The 15662-nt window shown below is 38.8% G+C and overlaps 1 protein-coding gene across 12 annotated transcripts in view; it reads right to left on the reverse strand.

Moving 5' to 3' along the window:
- The window catches only part of BLTP1 (bridge-like lipid transfer protein family member 1), an 84468-nt gene that overhangs the window by 2947 nt on the left and 65859 nt on the right, over positions 1–15662 (reverse strand). For 3 of the 12 annotated variants that reach the window (XM_079306238.1, XM_079306239.1, XM_079306233.1), the window contains 24 exons: positions 15136–15195; positions 14048–14274; positions 13371–13571; positions 13035–13165; positions 12059–12182; positions 11799–11908; positions 11015–11105; positions 10438–10500; positions 8678–8922; positions 7869–8084; positions 7566–7746; positions 6866–7058; positions 5207–5368; positions 4966–5105; positions 4592–4793; positions 4222–4425; positions 3937–4116; positions 3367–3504; positions 2615–2875; positions 2068–2218; positions 1625–1782; positions 1314–1506; positions 903–1120; positions 460–711 (listed from right to left, as the gene is read on the reverse strand). In XM_079306238.1, coding sequence (XP_079162364.1) covers positions 460–711; positions 903–1120; positions 1314–1506; positions 1625–1782; positions 2068–2218; positions 2615–2875; positions 3367–3504; positions 3937–4116; positions 4222–4425; positions 4592–4793; positions 4966–5105; positions 5207–5368; positions 6866–7058; positions 7566–7746; positions 7869–8084; positions 8678–8922; positions 10438–10500; positions 11015–11105; positions 11799–11908; positions 12059–12182; positions 13035–13165; positions 13371–13571; positions 14048–14274; positions 15136–15195 — 4101 coding nt within the window. The remainder of the gene's footprint in view (positions 1–459; positions 712–902; positions 1121–1313; positions 1507–1624; positions 1783–2067; positions 2219–2614; positions 2876–3366; positions 3505–3936; positions 4117–4221; positions 4426–4591; positions 4794–4965; positions 5106–5206; positions 5369–6865; positions 7059–7565; positions 7747–7868; positions 8085–8677; positions 8923–10437; positions 10501–11014; positions 11106–11798; positions 11909–12058; positions 12183–13034; positions 13166–13370; positions 13572–14047; positions 14275–15135; positions 15196–15662) is intronic. The other 9 variants (XM_079306243.1, XM_079306242.1, XM_079306241.1 and 6 more) reach the window with 9 other exon arrangements.

Below are 15662 nucleotides of genomic sequence, written 5' to 3' on the forward strand. Positions count from 1 at the left end.
TAATATGAGTAATTAGTGTGCCAGGAGAATAAAACCTGGTATAAAGCATGAAAACAACAGAGAAGTTAAATCCACAGTAGCTACAGACAATTAAACTTCACAGTATTAAGACAGATATAAACAATAAGATCACCAAAATCCATTATACAGCTAGGAAGGACTACACAAATACAAACACACACACTATTAAAAAAGCCAGGCAATCCACTCGGTAGGCTCATTATCAGGGTCATAGCCAGTACATTTGAAAATGTACTTTGCATTCTTCCACAGATAAATCAAATTGTGGTCAAGATGTGGAAGGAGTAGATTATTTTTAAAGGGAAAATATTTTTTTGGGAAATAGTCTTGATTCAGACAAAGAAAAGAATTTTTTCTTTGTTTTCTTCTTATGTAACAACACATTATTAAAAACTCATTTAAAAACATTTAGAGAAATGAGCAAACAGCTTAAATTACCATCTTCCAAAACTTTCTGGGCTTCTGTCCAAAATGCAATATTGGGTTCTTCCAGGTGAAATAAGGCCCACGATTTTGAGCGGAAATTAGGTCCATGGAAACAAGCCAGGGTCATATGGTTCCCGTGCAGGCTCATGGATCCTCCAAACTGCATCCCATCTTCTGGCAGTGGCATCTGGAACAGGGAGATGTGGCAGCCAGACACCACCTTCAGAACTCCTGGCCAGTGGCGATGGTGAGCTGCATCCAACACTGCAGAGCAAATGGGAACAACAAACTTCAGGCAAGATACAGAAAAAAATTGCTGGCATATTGATATTTTTGATAAAACATGGAACCATGAGTGATATTTTCTTATCTCTTTCGCTGACACTGTCTCCTAGGTAATTTTTGCAATTAAAACATTTTAATTGGGAACCATATTATTTTTTGGTAGCACTTACATTGTTCATGTGAGGTCTTCTCTAAGTTGTTGGCCACTGTCTTGGGAGGGAGGTAAGGAACAGGCCCCCAGGTGGACAGAGCTCTCTTGCTTGTATCAAACTGCTGAGTGAAGAACTCCTGGAGCTTCATTCCTATTTTTATCAGGTCTGGCGTAGTTGACCTTGAAATCATCACTTGGAAGATATCCCATTTCAGGTCCCCATGGACAAATATCTCACTAGATATTAAAAATAGCATGAAAACTAGCAGTTAATATATTTCCTACTGATAATAATAAAAAAACCAACCAAACAAAACCAAACAATGAATCCTTTGCATTCTAGCAGACACATTTCTGGTTCACAGTATTGGACAGAAGACATTTGACATAATCAAACATCATACATTTTAACCACAGGATATACTACTACCTTTTATCAGTCATGCTGGAATCCAGATTATTATACAGATTAATTTTCCATTCATCCTGCAGTTTAAGATCAGCATTACTGAAGATTCCCATTAGGATACTGGATCCCATATAGTCAACACGTGCTTCAGTAGAACCCATAGTAATTTCAATTTTATGATTGGGCTGCTGGTTTGGGTGTTCAGAAATATGAGCTGAAATAGAACCAAAGCAATACAGAAATACAGAATTAGAAATGAAAATCAGTTTTTCCAGTGCTATCACCTTTACTGACTGGAGCATATGCTAACAGCAGGAGGTTTTCCAACTTACCCACCATCTCCAGGGTGTTAACATCTATGGTACCTCCAACAACTCCCCCTCTGGAGTCCAGCTGGGATCTTCCCAAGCCCACAGACATGCTGATTTCCCGATCTCTGCTACTCCCCACAGACAGACGGCCCTGACTTTTCAAACCACTGGTGGTCCACCTAGAACAGAGATGAAAATAGACAACAGCTTTCCAGGCTGTCAAAAGAGAAACTGAATATTAGCTACTGGAAAGCAGCAAATAATGTGGTTTAGGTATGTGTGACTTCAGGATTAAGAAACACTACAATATTCATGAGGTGATTCTCAGTTCAAAACTGAAAAGGGTAGGATTTTAAAGCTAAGAGGTAACAGATTGTTAACAGTTTGTGGAGAAAAAAATTGGTTTTTTTGCCCCCAAAACACCACCACCTGTTAAAACATGCTGGATTGTATTTTATACTTACGTGGTATTGCCCATTACATTGCTCATATTCATTTGAACATTTAATTGTTTTAGGTTCATAGCAAACACAACCAGTGTTTCCCATGGTGTTCCTTGCTGGCTTCCAGCTTTATTTGATTTATTAAATGGAGTTGATGTTTTTGAGAGAGTATCTAAACAGAAAAAAAAAAGCAGACAAAAATTTAAATTATTCCACATTCTAGGAAGAACTGGCAGAATATATCCATTTTGAATATTACAAAAGGACCAACAAGCAGAATATTTATAAATAGTACAAAACCATGAGAGAAGATAAATGAGAACTAGAGGATTTGCAATATGCATTGATTTAGCTGTCACAGAAGTTGACTCACAGATGGGGAAATTTTATGGAAAATAAGCTAACAACTTTCATTCATCCATTTTAGGCATTTTCCCTTCTCTAAGCCCTTGACTCTCCAGTGCCAGGCACTGTGGAAAAGAATACTTTCAAAGCAGTACTGACATACTTCTTTCATACAACTGATGGAAATACTTTTTTAAAAAATTTAAAAGTCATTATCTCTCACCTCTCTGAGGCACTGAGGAGTCAGACACACTCCTGGATCTTGTGACAGCTGGAGACTTGAGGCTGTGAGATGCTGTCCCAGGTGACATACTGCTGCTGGCACTGTGCTCACTGAAAACATTGGGTGACTGTGCCATGTGAGTGAAGGAAGCAGACTGGCAGGGCTGCTCCCATGTCCTACAGTATGCTTTCCTTGAGGATTCAGGAGAAAGGTGCTGGCTCACTCCTTCAATTGAATCTGGTGTGCCAGGGCCTGATGCTACTGGAGAAAAAGCAGCACAGGAAATGCAGAAAAAACTATTTAATCTGTGTCTAACCACATCCTCATATATACTAAGATGTTTTGGGAGAGTGTCCAAAGGTATTTCATTTAACATACTTAAAAGTCTTCTACTGTTTTTGTTTATATATCACAGAACTATGGAATGGTTTGGAAAGGGACCTTAAATACCATCTGGCTCCAACCCTGCCATGGGCAGAGATGCCATTTATTAGACTGGGTTGCTCAGGGCCCCATACAACCTGGCCTTGGAATTTGCTCTTTAAATTACTCAATGACCTAGGTTAGAATTTTTCACTTCTTCCATCTAGGATTTCCTATCAAACATCTCTGAGTGACTGCATATGGAGTAAATCATAATACATTTACATCTATTCAATGATCTAATATGACATGGACAATAAATGCTTATAGAATTTCTGGTGTAACCCTTTGTGTAACAAGTGTTTTTGTGATGAGCAGCAGTCTCCTACCTGGCAGATTTATTGTCTGATCACCCAGGAAAAGCCTTCTGGCAATGCTCCTCCTGTACCAAGCCCTGGGAAAGGCCAGGATCTCGCTGAGGCGGCGCATGTCGTATTTGAAAGAAGCAGATCCTATGTCACAGACAGCTGAAAAACCACATGCACACACTTGTAAATTCCCAGTAATAACAGGTTCTGGTAACCAACTCAAATTCTCCTTTACCTAGCAGCATTGTCTCTGCTGTCATAAAAAAAATAATTTTCCTGAAGTGTTGCCATTTCTCCAAATCCCAACATTAGATACAAATGTATTTCATAAAGACATGATGAAACCCAAGAACACAGATAATGTTGAGTCCTGCTTGTGTTGGATGTGCCTCAGACTCCTCATGGGAGGATTTTAATGGCAGATTAATCACAACCATCCTGCTGTTTGCACAGTAAGTCAGGATCCCATGTGCAGGGGCGGAAAACAAGTAGATAGCTCTTATGAAAAAAAGGAAAACTGCTAAGAGTAAAGTCCATCATTGGAACAGCAGTTCTCTAACTAGCTGTGATTAAAATGAAAGAAGCATTTACCAGATATGTTGATCAGTGTGGTGTCTATCTTGCTGGTAGCTTTGCTTGCAGACTGACTCTCAAAGAAGGAGGAGCCTCCTGAACGCCTGATCCGGGAGAGGCTGACTTTGACAAACTCCAGGTTGATGCTCAAGGAGTCCTTCCGGCCAGTGACTGAAGTTGGCTCCTCATCCACGTTCCCTAGAAGCAGGAAGGAAAGATTTTCACCTTCTGTGATCCTACAAAATCTGCAGTTCAGAAAACCATGTCACACTTGAATAATATTCACAAAACCCTGTTCCATACCCAAGGCTCCTGATCCAGGGGTTAGCACAGTAACAGCTGATTTTTGTTTTCCAGCTCCATAGGGATGGAACACGTAAAGGGAGAAGTCAGACATGCAGGCAGTAAAGCTCAGGCCTGAAGAGCTGCTGCTGGAAGTTGTCAGATCTGACTGGCTGCTGCTGTGCCTTGTTCTGCCCAGAGGGCTGCCGAGCCCAGGTGATGAACCTGGAGTCAATTTTTGGGGCAAAAATCAGATTTTGAAAGCATTTTCAAACATGAAATAATACTTGATGTTAACAGCAGTATTAAACAGACCAAATACACTTCAAATTATGCCCTTTAGCAGCAATATAGCTTAAATATTCTGTGCATAGATTGACACATGTATTACCTGGTGCTCCAGATTTACCAGCTGAACTCTTGGAGCCACTCTGTGGAGTACTGCTACCAATGGACACACTTTCTGATGGGTATGTTGTGCCTAAAGTTTCCAGTTCTCCTCGGTTGGAAGAGAAAACAAGATCTAGAGAAGGCAACTTCAGCATACACTCGACTCTGGATACTGGCAAGCAGCTGAACTTGATTTGAGAGGGCTGACAGGCAGAAAGAAAATAAAGCATTCAGAAGGGACACTTCAGTTTTCATTCTTCAAAAAGTTTTTTAAAAGTTGTTATTCTTTAAAAAAATCAAACTTAGAAGCATGGATTGTTTCAAAGACATTGACTAAAGCAAGTTACTAGCCTGAATGTTGAGTTAAAACCTCACCTGGACTCGTACATAAACCACCACATCTACAGGGAAGGAGGAATATGCTGATGTTGAGGATGACACCAAGGATGTTGTGGACTCTTCTAAGGGATCTTGTATGTCAAACTGTCCCATGTCTTCATCCTGGGAACTAACAGCTTTTAACAAGTACAAGAACTCATTAGAAGGTGGAATTTGAAGGGAAAAACAGCTCAGTACCAAAAAGCACAGAGTGCCAGAATACAAGTATGCAACTGACCTGTGTAATTCCTTTCAATGGGTGTGATGGGAATGGTTTCAAGGGCTTTCTCCAGGAAGTCCAGGAGACAAGGGCTGATCACCATCTCCTCTGGCAGTGACTGGAGTGCAACCCATGCGTAGAGTTTAGCAGTTTTCACTCCACCACTTCCTTTTCCTTTGGCTGCAACATTGAGAAGATACACTTGTCTAAGGTGATACCACTGATCAGTAACTGATAAACATTAGAAGACACTTCATAACTTATCAAGAAGTGCCCTCTAATTTTTTCTATGATCTAAAGAGATCTAGATCAGGTCTGCTAGAAGAAATTAAGGCATTAAGTTTTCACTTTGCAAAAACACCATTAGTCTGTAAGGCTTAACTGCAGTAATTCCATTGCTCCTGTTCTTGACCAAGCACTCTGTTGTCACTGTCAACACCTCACTTTTATATTAAATATTAAAATATTAATATGCAGAGAAAATATTGGTACCAGTTTACTTATTGTCTTTATGCAATATAGATACTAGAATAAATATACATCAATAGAGACAGTTTTAAAATTCTCCAAGAAAAATATAAAAATTAACTACTAAAACAAATTCAAAATCCTTTCATTTGCTAAAAAGAAAAATAAATCACTGACTTTTCACTCTGTGCAAACTATTCTGCCTCACGTCTTTGACTACATTGTCTTATCTTACTTTTACTGTAAAATAAAGACAGTACAAATTGGTCTTCATTCCAGGGGAATAGTTTCCATAGGAAAAGTACTATTATAAAAACAATGTATTATAAACAATAATAAATGTGTTTCAAAAACATTCATTATCATACAAGTGCCATTTCCACACCAAATGCAGAACTTACAGACATTTAACCAGCAAGACTCAATACCTGGACATGATGTGGTAAGAACTGAAAGGCAAAGATTAGGAAGAAGATAGAGAAAAAAAGGGAAGAGAAGTACACAACATCTTGTCATCATAAAGAGGATGACCACCTAAAGGAATGAGAGCTAATAGTTCAACAGCATGGAGAATTGAGGAAGGTATCCCCACTTCACTGTTCTCTCCCAGCATCTCTGATTTTAGAAGGGAAAAACATACAAGCACAAGTCCCAGTTATTCAGTTTGCTTGGTGATAAAGTTCTGGCAAAATTTTGTCTTTGTGTTTAAAGCAATATTTAAATGCCAAAGGAGAGAAGAGTGAACGTCTCAGAAACTGGAGATGCAATCTACATGCCTCTGGATCTGACATGAGGTAAAAAGAGCCTCCTGTTTGAAAACAGCAATCATTGGAGACAAAACAAAGATTATACTAGAACCCATCTTACTCCAAATCATGGCTATTTAAAGTCTTCAATGGGTGAGATATTTACAGATATTTACACTTTGATTTCTAACATTCTTTTGTTAAATGAAAACTGGCAGAAGGCAGTGACAGCCCAACACTGGGATATGGTGACTATGAGAAAAATATTGTAAGATTGGCAAACAATGTCTAAAAATGCAGCTTTATGAACTGCCTTCTTGCTTCTGGGTTCAGGTTTCTGCAACCAAAGTGAAGCCTGGATAAATACAGTGCTCCAGGTAAGGTGCAGCCAAATCTAAAGGCAGTAGATTACAGCAAGGAAAAATATATCCATGAAAGGTTGAGAAAATTTGTCTATAAGTACCTGATGGGATGGGTGGGGGTTGGGGAGGAAGTAAGGTGTTAGTCTTGCTGTGGATAGTGCTAGAGAGAGGAGGAGATGTGGCAGTGTCTTTCATACCATACAGCTTGGACTCTTTGGAAAGGGTGCGTGGCAAAGAGGATCCTCGAGAAGTGTTTGGCGATTCAGTCTTTAGAGTCTTGGAGTTGTAGTGCAACTGGAAAGCAAAGCAAGATCAAGTTACTTGGCATGAAGAACTCAATTTCTGTACAGCCATTTGGTGTCACTCCATCCCTCCAAAATGTATTTCTTATTGTAAGATGTATTGTAGAGAATGTTTAGTTATTCCTGAATTTGACTAAAAGCAACAGGCAGGACCCGAGGTGTAACTGTTATCCCTGAAGACAGCCTGGAATACTGGACATGGACACACACAGTCCCTCCACATTGAAAGGCTAGAAAAGCCAAGTTCTAGCAAGAGAGGAGCATTTGATTTATGGCATTGCCTCAAGTGAATTGCATGAAGTTTTCCTTTGGCAGTGACAGATTTTTCGCTGTTCTTACTCCATTGGGATTTCAAATCACAAATACAAGGACATCTCTGCTGAGAACCTTTCATCCTAGGATATAGAAATAATTAAAAAAACAAGGGAGTCTACAGTTTGACTGTGTTGGAGAGAAAACATTGTCACTGCCTCCCTGCTGAGTCATCCCTTCATTTTACCTTTACATCCACTCCAGGAATATAAAACACTGTTGTTTCCACATCACTGGATTTTGTCTGTAGTGATGATGGCACTTTCTTGCCAGCAAGTAAGTGAGTAGTAGATGCATAATTAGTTTGAAATTTCTTCTTTTTTGAAGGAGATTCTTGATCCAAACTCCTGGAACTCCGATCATAGCTCCTGGAATAAATATACTCATGTTATTCAAGTAATTTCCTGCATCCCACTGGCCCAGAGCAATGGCAACTTATGGTGCTGTTATTAAGCAGTGATAGTAATGAACTAACGCACAAATTTCTTACCTTCTCAAACTAATGTCATCGTGCTCTTGCTGGAGCATCGTGGGATGCAGCACACACTTCCCACAATCAATCTCAACCCTGATATCCAGCTCAAAGTCGATGTTTCTCTCCGTGGTGGTGCCAGTGACACTCCTGTTGGTGGGTGTTGTTGGCCAGCGCTCGGTGAACAGCTGGTGCACAGCAGCAAAGCCCGTGGCTTTCTTGCGAGAGGTGCTCCTGCACAGGCACAGGTGGGGGCAGCTATCAGCAGGACATTTACCTCAGCAGGAGCTACAAAGGCATTCCCAAACTATGTCCACACTCAGTGCATCATCTTATAAAAACCTTTTTGGGAAAGGCCTTATCTGATATTCACCAATACAGTGACCCATCTTGCATTAACACATTACATTTCGTAATATAGGGTAGCACAATAAACTAAGCTTTTCTTAAATTCTTAATCAAACAAGGAACAAATATATATATATACACGAGAAATTTCATATTTGTAAGTATGCACATTATTACATCTAGTTTCTGGAACCACATTCTGTTCTGTACCTCAAAAACCCCATTTTCCAAGTTCTTTTATTCTGTTCCAAGCCCTGAAATTTGTAACAGTTACCTCCTTTTCCAATCAGGATCCTTCCTTCCCACACAGTCACCTTTAGTGAACACAACCTCACCTGCCTTCCACACACACACACTTGAGCGTATTCAGTACTTCACCAGCAGCATATTTAAATTCAATATTTCAAGTACTGAAAGCAGTGAAAGCATACTCAGGTGTCTCTTCAATTTGTCTGCTGTTCCTCAGGACCGTTACTTACGGTGGTTTCCTATAAAAAAAGGTCCTCTCCCTGTCATGGTCATCGTCCTTGTCCGAGTCCTCGCTGCTGGAGGACAAGCTGTCGTCCCGGCGTCCCTCTTCAGGCTGGAAGGGAATGCCGGGTGAGAAGACTACTGGAGTTTTGGGTGAACCAAATACCGAGCATGAGCCTTCACTAGTAGATGAGTAATGGGAGGGACCATCAATAGTTACGGACAAAAGGTCCATTTCTGTCTCCTCTGGAAACTGATTGTGAAAAGACAAAAAGATAGTAAATTTCCACAGATGTGATTTTCAACGAGAATGCAGTAGGTAGATCTGGAAATAAAGAAGCAAGAGTGCTATGAGAAACTCTCATTCTGAGTTCCTCATAACACGGAGAGAGCAGGTAAAGGAATTGCAAGAGGGATTATGAAAAAGAAGGGAATGAAAGCTTGGTGGGGAGACCTTTGCCATTGCCTAGTGATTGAGCTCAGCCTGCTAGACAAAGACTCATCATGCTCTTACCAATTTAGAAGGAAAAGAAAGCATTTCATTTAAATTTCAGAACTATTTTGAAAGAACAGGACAGAAGGCAGCCCAGGTGCCCATGACTTGCAGGAAGCATTAGTGAAGGCACTACACAGAATGTACAGCACTGCTCCTGGGCATCCCAGCCCGAGCACAGAACTAAATGCCCTAAAGGAGCTTCCTGCTTCTCACAGACATCATACCACAAGCAATTTTCCAACACTATATTCTTAAAATGCCTGTGAAAGGCACCTAGAGATGATAAACACCAGCACTTCCTATGCAGTGTCACTATAGAGCTACACAGTTGCTGTCTGCAAATTCAAATAAGAGCTTTGCTGAGCAACTGCCATGATGTCAGGAAAATACATTTTTAAAAAAATATTCAATATTTGATGCCTCTAAGTGATTGACAGTATTTTGCTATGTCAATAAAACCTAAGCTAACTGGGCCTTTACATAACAATAGGTAGGGGAGCTTTTAAATATAAACATATTTAAATCTGCAAAGCCCATTCCCAGGTATCATTTCCACCATTTTCTCAGAAACAGGAATTGATTTCATGGGAGCATGAGGAAGAGTTAGATGGGAGAAAAATTACTGTCTCTTCAGTTTATTTTTTTTGTTTCCTTGTTTCATTTTGCCTTTCTTGATTTGAGTTTTGAGTTTGCATGACTAATTTTTTTTTAAAGAAAACTATTCTATTATTTTCTCAAAATATTGTTTTGAAAGCAGTTTAAAAACTCCTCTTGTTCTCAGGATATTAGGTTTTGGAACACTCCCTACTTGCTATTGTTTGAAAATGTCTCATTCCAGACTAAATAGAAGAATTTTAACAGAAATAAGAGTGTGAGAAGATGTCCTCCCACCTGGTAATTATTTTGTACCAGTGTTGATTGCTGTTACATTGGAACACAATGTAACAGGTGAAGGCACACACTAAAAACATCCTCTAAAGCACATTTCAAGGCTAGATTTGGGTCACTTTACATCAGCCTTACTCACTCTTTAAGCAAAAAGCCAGTAATTCATTTTACAAGAAGTTTTAAGTTTACATAAGGGTGTAGAAGCATTTTGTTGTTCATCAACAATAAATCATGTTCCTCTGCTTAGTTTATGTATTTAAAGATTTTCCATCTTGATATACATTCTGTTTAGCTGAGTGCAAAAGACATGAAATATTGAAAAGCAGCTCCCTATGAGATAAATTAGTTCTCTGGCAAAGAATACTTGTTTCTGCTCACAAATACCTGAAAATACCCTTCCCCTGGACTGCTGGATTGTTGTGCAATCCCCAAAGCTGTTTGATTCAACTTAACAGAAATGAAAAAAAATATAGAAATTAAAACAATAATCTCAGCCATGCAAAATGAACATTTTTAAAACAAGAAAACATAGCAAAAAATTAAAAAAGAAAAAAATAAAACAACCCCAAACCAATTCAACAATTAATTTCAAACACTGAGAAGAATACACCTGTAGAGCAAACTAATACCCATTTCCAAAACTCTAAATATACTCAAACACCAAAAAACCCTAGGTGATTTTTTGCCCACCTCTGACAAAAATTCAAAGAAAATTTCTACTGTGCGAGCCTAAAAAACAAATCAAGCTTTTTTAACATTTTTTTTTTCCCATGAGTGAATTAACTTCTGTGCCAAGAAACCAGAATACATCAGACTTATTTTGTTAGAAGATAATCTTCAAAAAAGATACTTGTAATATGAGGCAAACACAATTCAGGCTTGCCTGGATATAATTATCTCATGAACTGGTGACCAAAAGGCACAGAAAATACAAGTCTATGGCATATAAAGTAATTCTTACAGAATCTTGTATGTTGAAGGTTACTCTTGGCCCAGGGGATGCAGCATCCACACGGATATCTGGGAGATCTTCACTGTCCCCCAGGCGAGAGCTGAAGCAAAACAAAACCAAACCAAAACAGGTTCTTGAATTGTACTACAGGATTTTAGGGTCATGCAAACATTTAGCTACACAAATATAAGGTCATACTTGTCCTTCTTTTAGGGAAGACATATAAAATCATAATTGAAGCATTTGGGTACATAAAAGGAAGGAGGGGGAGAAGGAAAGAGAATGAAGCTGTACATGACTTGGCTAGTCTTCTATCTCTGATAATTTCTCTATGCAAGCTTTTTAATCCTGAGCCAACATGCAGAAATTACCAAAAATTAAACTATTTGTAATCTAACACATGGAACAAATATTTTTACACATAAAAGCACATCCATTTCTTCTTCTCATTACAACAGCCATTTATAAGGCATATGATTGTAAATCAGGTGTAGAAAACAAGATTACATGATGCCATTTTCCTTATGTAAGTTTCTTCAATATGTTTTGAAAACAGGATTCTGTAGAAAACACCAAGTTGCTGTAGAAGTGAAATCTTCTCAGAGATGCCAGTAAAATGAGAAAAAATGCTTTTTAGAACATGCCTGCTTTGCAAAATTACTTCCTCCTATCCAGTTCCACCACCAACAGCTGCTGCCTGTGGTAAAAGGACCCTTCAGGCCAAAGTCCAGCATTTCCCCTGTTCCATGTACTGTTGTGGCTATCACAGGGTCCCAGATTCCCAGAGGCTCACCTTGCTCTGTCCATTCTCTTGAGAGGAGGCCTCCCTGATGCTGAAATGCTCTTAGACCGGCTGTAGCTGGGTTTGTAGCTCAGACCCCACTTGTCCTTCAAGGAAGCAGCCTAAACCAGAAATAACATTGAAATGCAACAACTGAGAAGACAAACTCTGGCAAGCTAAAATGCTACTCTACATGGGAGTGCCAGCAAAGTACAAGGTTTTCTGGGGCATGAAGTGTTATGATATTCCCAAAGTAGGTTAGTCCTGCTCACCCTCATGCTGGATCTACGGAGCTTTTTGCGGACATCCCTGCGGATGTCGTTCACAGCCACCGACTCCAGCTGCTGATAGCGCTGAATTTCTTGATTTATGGTCCCTTCACTTGCACCCAGTTTCCTGGAGATAAAGCATGGTTGAGTTATCTTATAGATATTACTTCCACAATTCCAAAAAAATGTGTTGTAAGAATGCTTTCCCATTTTCTCTTTTGTCCCAATACTTACGACCAGTGCCAAATACAGCCACAGAAGTATGAAAACCAAACATTTAACCTAAAATCCTAATTTCAGATGAAATTTCCCTCTGAATGGTGACAGCAATTTCATTTTAAATACAAACAGCAAAATGTGTATCCCTTTTCATTATTTAACATGTAACTACCAACTCTGTATTCCCATCTGAGACAGATCCATTTATGGTAAGTCTGTCTTTGAGAAAGGGAGGGGGGAAAGCCCAAACAAGCCCAACAAACCATGTCTGCAAATAGCATTAATAAAATACACAGAAGGTCAGATGAAATTAGTCAAATTTAAAATATTTTTTTCTTAAGGGTTTTCTCAATTACAGTATGAAAGTTTTCAAGTTTTATCTTGAAAACATCATGTACAAGATGCAAAAAAAAAGTCAAATTAAATATTCTTCTTCTTCTTCTTCCTAAGGTTATTATAGTTTCAAAGTAATATATTTTGCTAAAGTAATCAGCATGATAATAAATCAAGATGGAGCTGTGATTTTGAATCAATCAGAAAAGGATTATAAATCAGTCATTAAAATGCAGAGTCAGAAAAATACAGACTAATCTGATACTTATGGAACAACCAGAGAGATTTGAGAGAGTACTTGCATATATTGCCTCTGCTTTTGGAATCCTAAAGGACAATCTTATTTTTAAATAAAGGCAACGCTTTGCACTTAACCATAACAGTGCCATGAGATGCATGATAAGAACATGAAGCAAATCCCACTTACTTCAAGTCATCAATGACTTTTGCTTGCTCATTGAGCTCTCTAATATCAACTAAACGCTTAATAAATTTCCTTCCTCTCTGTTCTCCAGTTTGGACACTGGAAGCTCCCTGGCGCCGATGATCAACAATCTCCTGTTTAAAATAAACACTTCATTAATGCCCTCCTCAAAAACTGGACATCAGCACATTATGAACAACAGGCAAAGTGAATTTCACACCTTCAAATTTGGACTAGTGCATGCAAAAGAATCAATTTGTGCGAACAGGCAGCTGATTGGATTTTTTCCAGTGATCCAAAGCCCATCATTCAGTTAGACACACTGTAATTACTACATACATGTCCCCATGAGCAGGATCTGCCTGCTTTCAAATGTGCTCTGCTAGGCTGGAGCAAATCCCGCTTCGCTGAGCCCAAGAGAAATTCTACAGGAACAGAGTATCGGTGGGTCGGGGGGCTCAAACCCAGCAGGTGATTTACAATCCGCTGCCTAAATGTGAGCTTGCGTGCATCTCCACACAAGGAGCCTCCACCTGATTTCTGAACAACAAACAGGAGCATTAGTGGGCTGGGAAAATGTTTCCTCTGTCAGCAGGAAAGAGACATTAAGGAATAGCTGTTAAAATGGTTTTGTAGGAAACCAAAATGCAAGGTCAGCAGCATATGGAGTAGCAGTAGGTTTTTAACAATTTTTTTTCATGTTAGTAACTTACTCTCCTGTGAAGAAAACCTAGAAGAAAGCCACAGCTTTTACAGTTCTGGTATCTGAGGTTAGGTGTTGTGTCCCCTCCATGTTTTCAAATCCAGATCAGTATTTCCACATAATACCAGTAGGAATATGATCTGCAACTTGTTGCCTTTGAAATATGGAGTTAGAAAACACACACACAAACATTTCTGATTTGCAACAAGACTTGTATGAGCTATAAAGACTTGCATGCTGCACTCAAGACCAAGACCTCTCCATTTGGCATAAGACTTTCTCCAATTAGTGGCACTTTAGTGGATTCACTTACTGCATGTATAGTGGGAGACATGGTGTCAACTTCATCCTCATCTGAAAGGTCAGCTATGTTCACAGAGTTGAGATCAGCAATGTCATCAATATCTTCCTCTCCTGTCAACGTTGTGAGGGTGTTGCCCAAAGCATTCAGTCTTTTCCCAATGTTTGGATCCATGTGGACATCAATACCACACATTTTCCACAACACATTCAGTGTCCAGGTTCCAGCACTACTACTTTCTGTGTTAAAAAAAAAAATAAAAAATTCAGTTTAAGCAGTTTTTCCTCTTTTAAAAACCCTCTATAGTGAATTGTGTACTCATTAGTTAAGACAGTGTTTGTCAGTTACAAAGAACTGTCTTGTCTGCCCATTCTGAGAAAAACACATTCCACAACTTAAATGCTTGATGAAAATAATTGACAGTATTTCTTTAACAAGTGATACAACACACTAGGCAGACCTAATGAAAATACATTCCCTTCAGAGCAAGTAAAGAGCATCTCAAGCTTCAGCTCATACAAATGCAGGCAAGTATATTATTCCAAAACAGAATTTCTAACAGTGAGAAACATAAAACAAATCTTTCTTCATGTACAAATGCTGACCTGTTTATTCAAGTTTTGAGCAATGATGCTGGAAGATGTTATATTACATGTATTGTGTGCCTAGTGAATATCCTATCTGCCCAGGATTTTTCTGAGTGCCACTTGCCAGCACCAAAATACTGACCTTGCTCTAAGCATGGCTACACAAGATACTGGTTTTCTTTCTAGATGGAAGTAAGACCAGTACAGAGACTGACAGCTATTTCTGAATGCTCTGGAGATGGTCCAGACTACTTAGACTGGGCAGAAGAGGAATTTGGGAAAAAGAGAAGCCTTTTCTGGGAGAGGAGAGACAGGGGTGGCAGCTCAGGGTACAAAGGCTCAGCAGGAGGAAGATTTAGGAATTCCTAGGACAGGAAGCAGCGGGATGACATTAACTATTTATGGCAATTATTGCTGACACTTCTCCAACCAATTAAATTACATTTTTAAAATTACATATTTTATGAATGCTTTTCTAATGTAGGACTTGATTTATTAAAACAAGCATGTTACCTGCTGCAGCTTGTCCTGTTGTCCTAGAACACACTTCATAGGTACCATCTGGTACAACACCTACATGAAGCATACAAAGCAAATACACTGATTAGGCAGCCAAAGTTGTTTAGAGCAGTCCTTTCCAATCCCACCCTCAGCCTCATGCCTGTCATAATTAAAGAATTATAGCAGTTCTAGTTTTATTTCCCAATGAAGGACTTCTCTTTTTTAGTAAAGTGAACCTACTTGGTAACATACAAAATTCTAAATAAGTGTTATGTATATATATATATATATATATATATATATATATATATATATATATATATGCATTGAATCAACTTAAAATTCCATGAAAATTTTAGAATTCTCACCATTCTGTATAAAAATATTCTATATTAGACTGTTAAAACTTACTGGGATCTTATTAAATTATATAAAAGCAACACATCCAACTCTTCCACCACTCTCGAACAGAGCTTAAATTATTACAATGATATATAGAGCAGCAAAGTTTATTAATAAAGGAAAACAACAACAAAGGA

Source organism: Erithacus rubecula, assembly GCF_903797595.1.
Source record: "Erithacus rubecula genome assembly, chromosome: 5".
Classification (NCBI taxonomy): Eukaryota; Metazoa; Chordata; class Aves; order Passeriformes; family Muscicapidae; genus Erithacus; species Erithacus rubecula.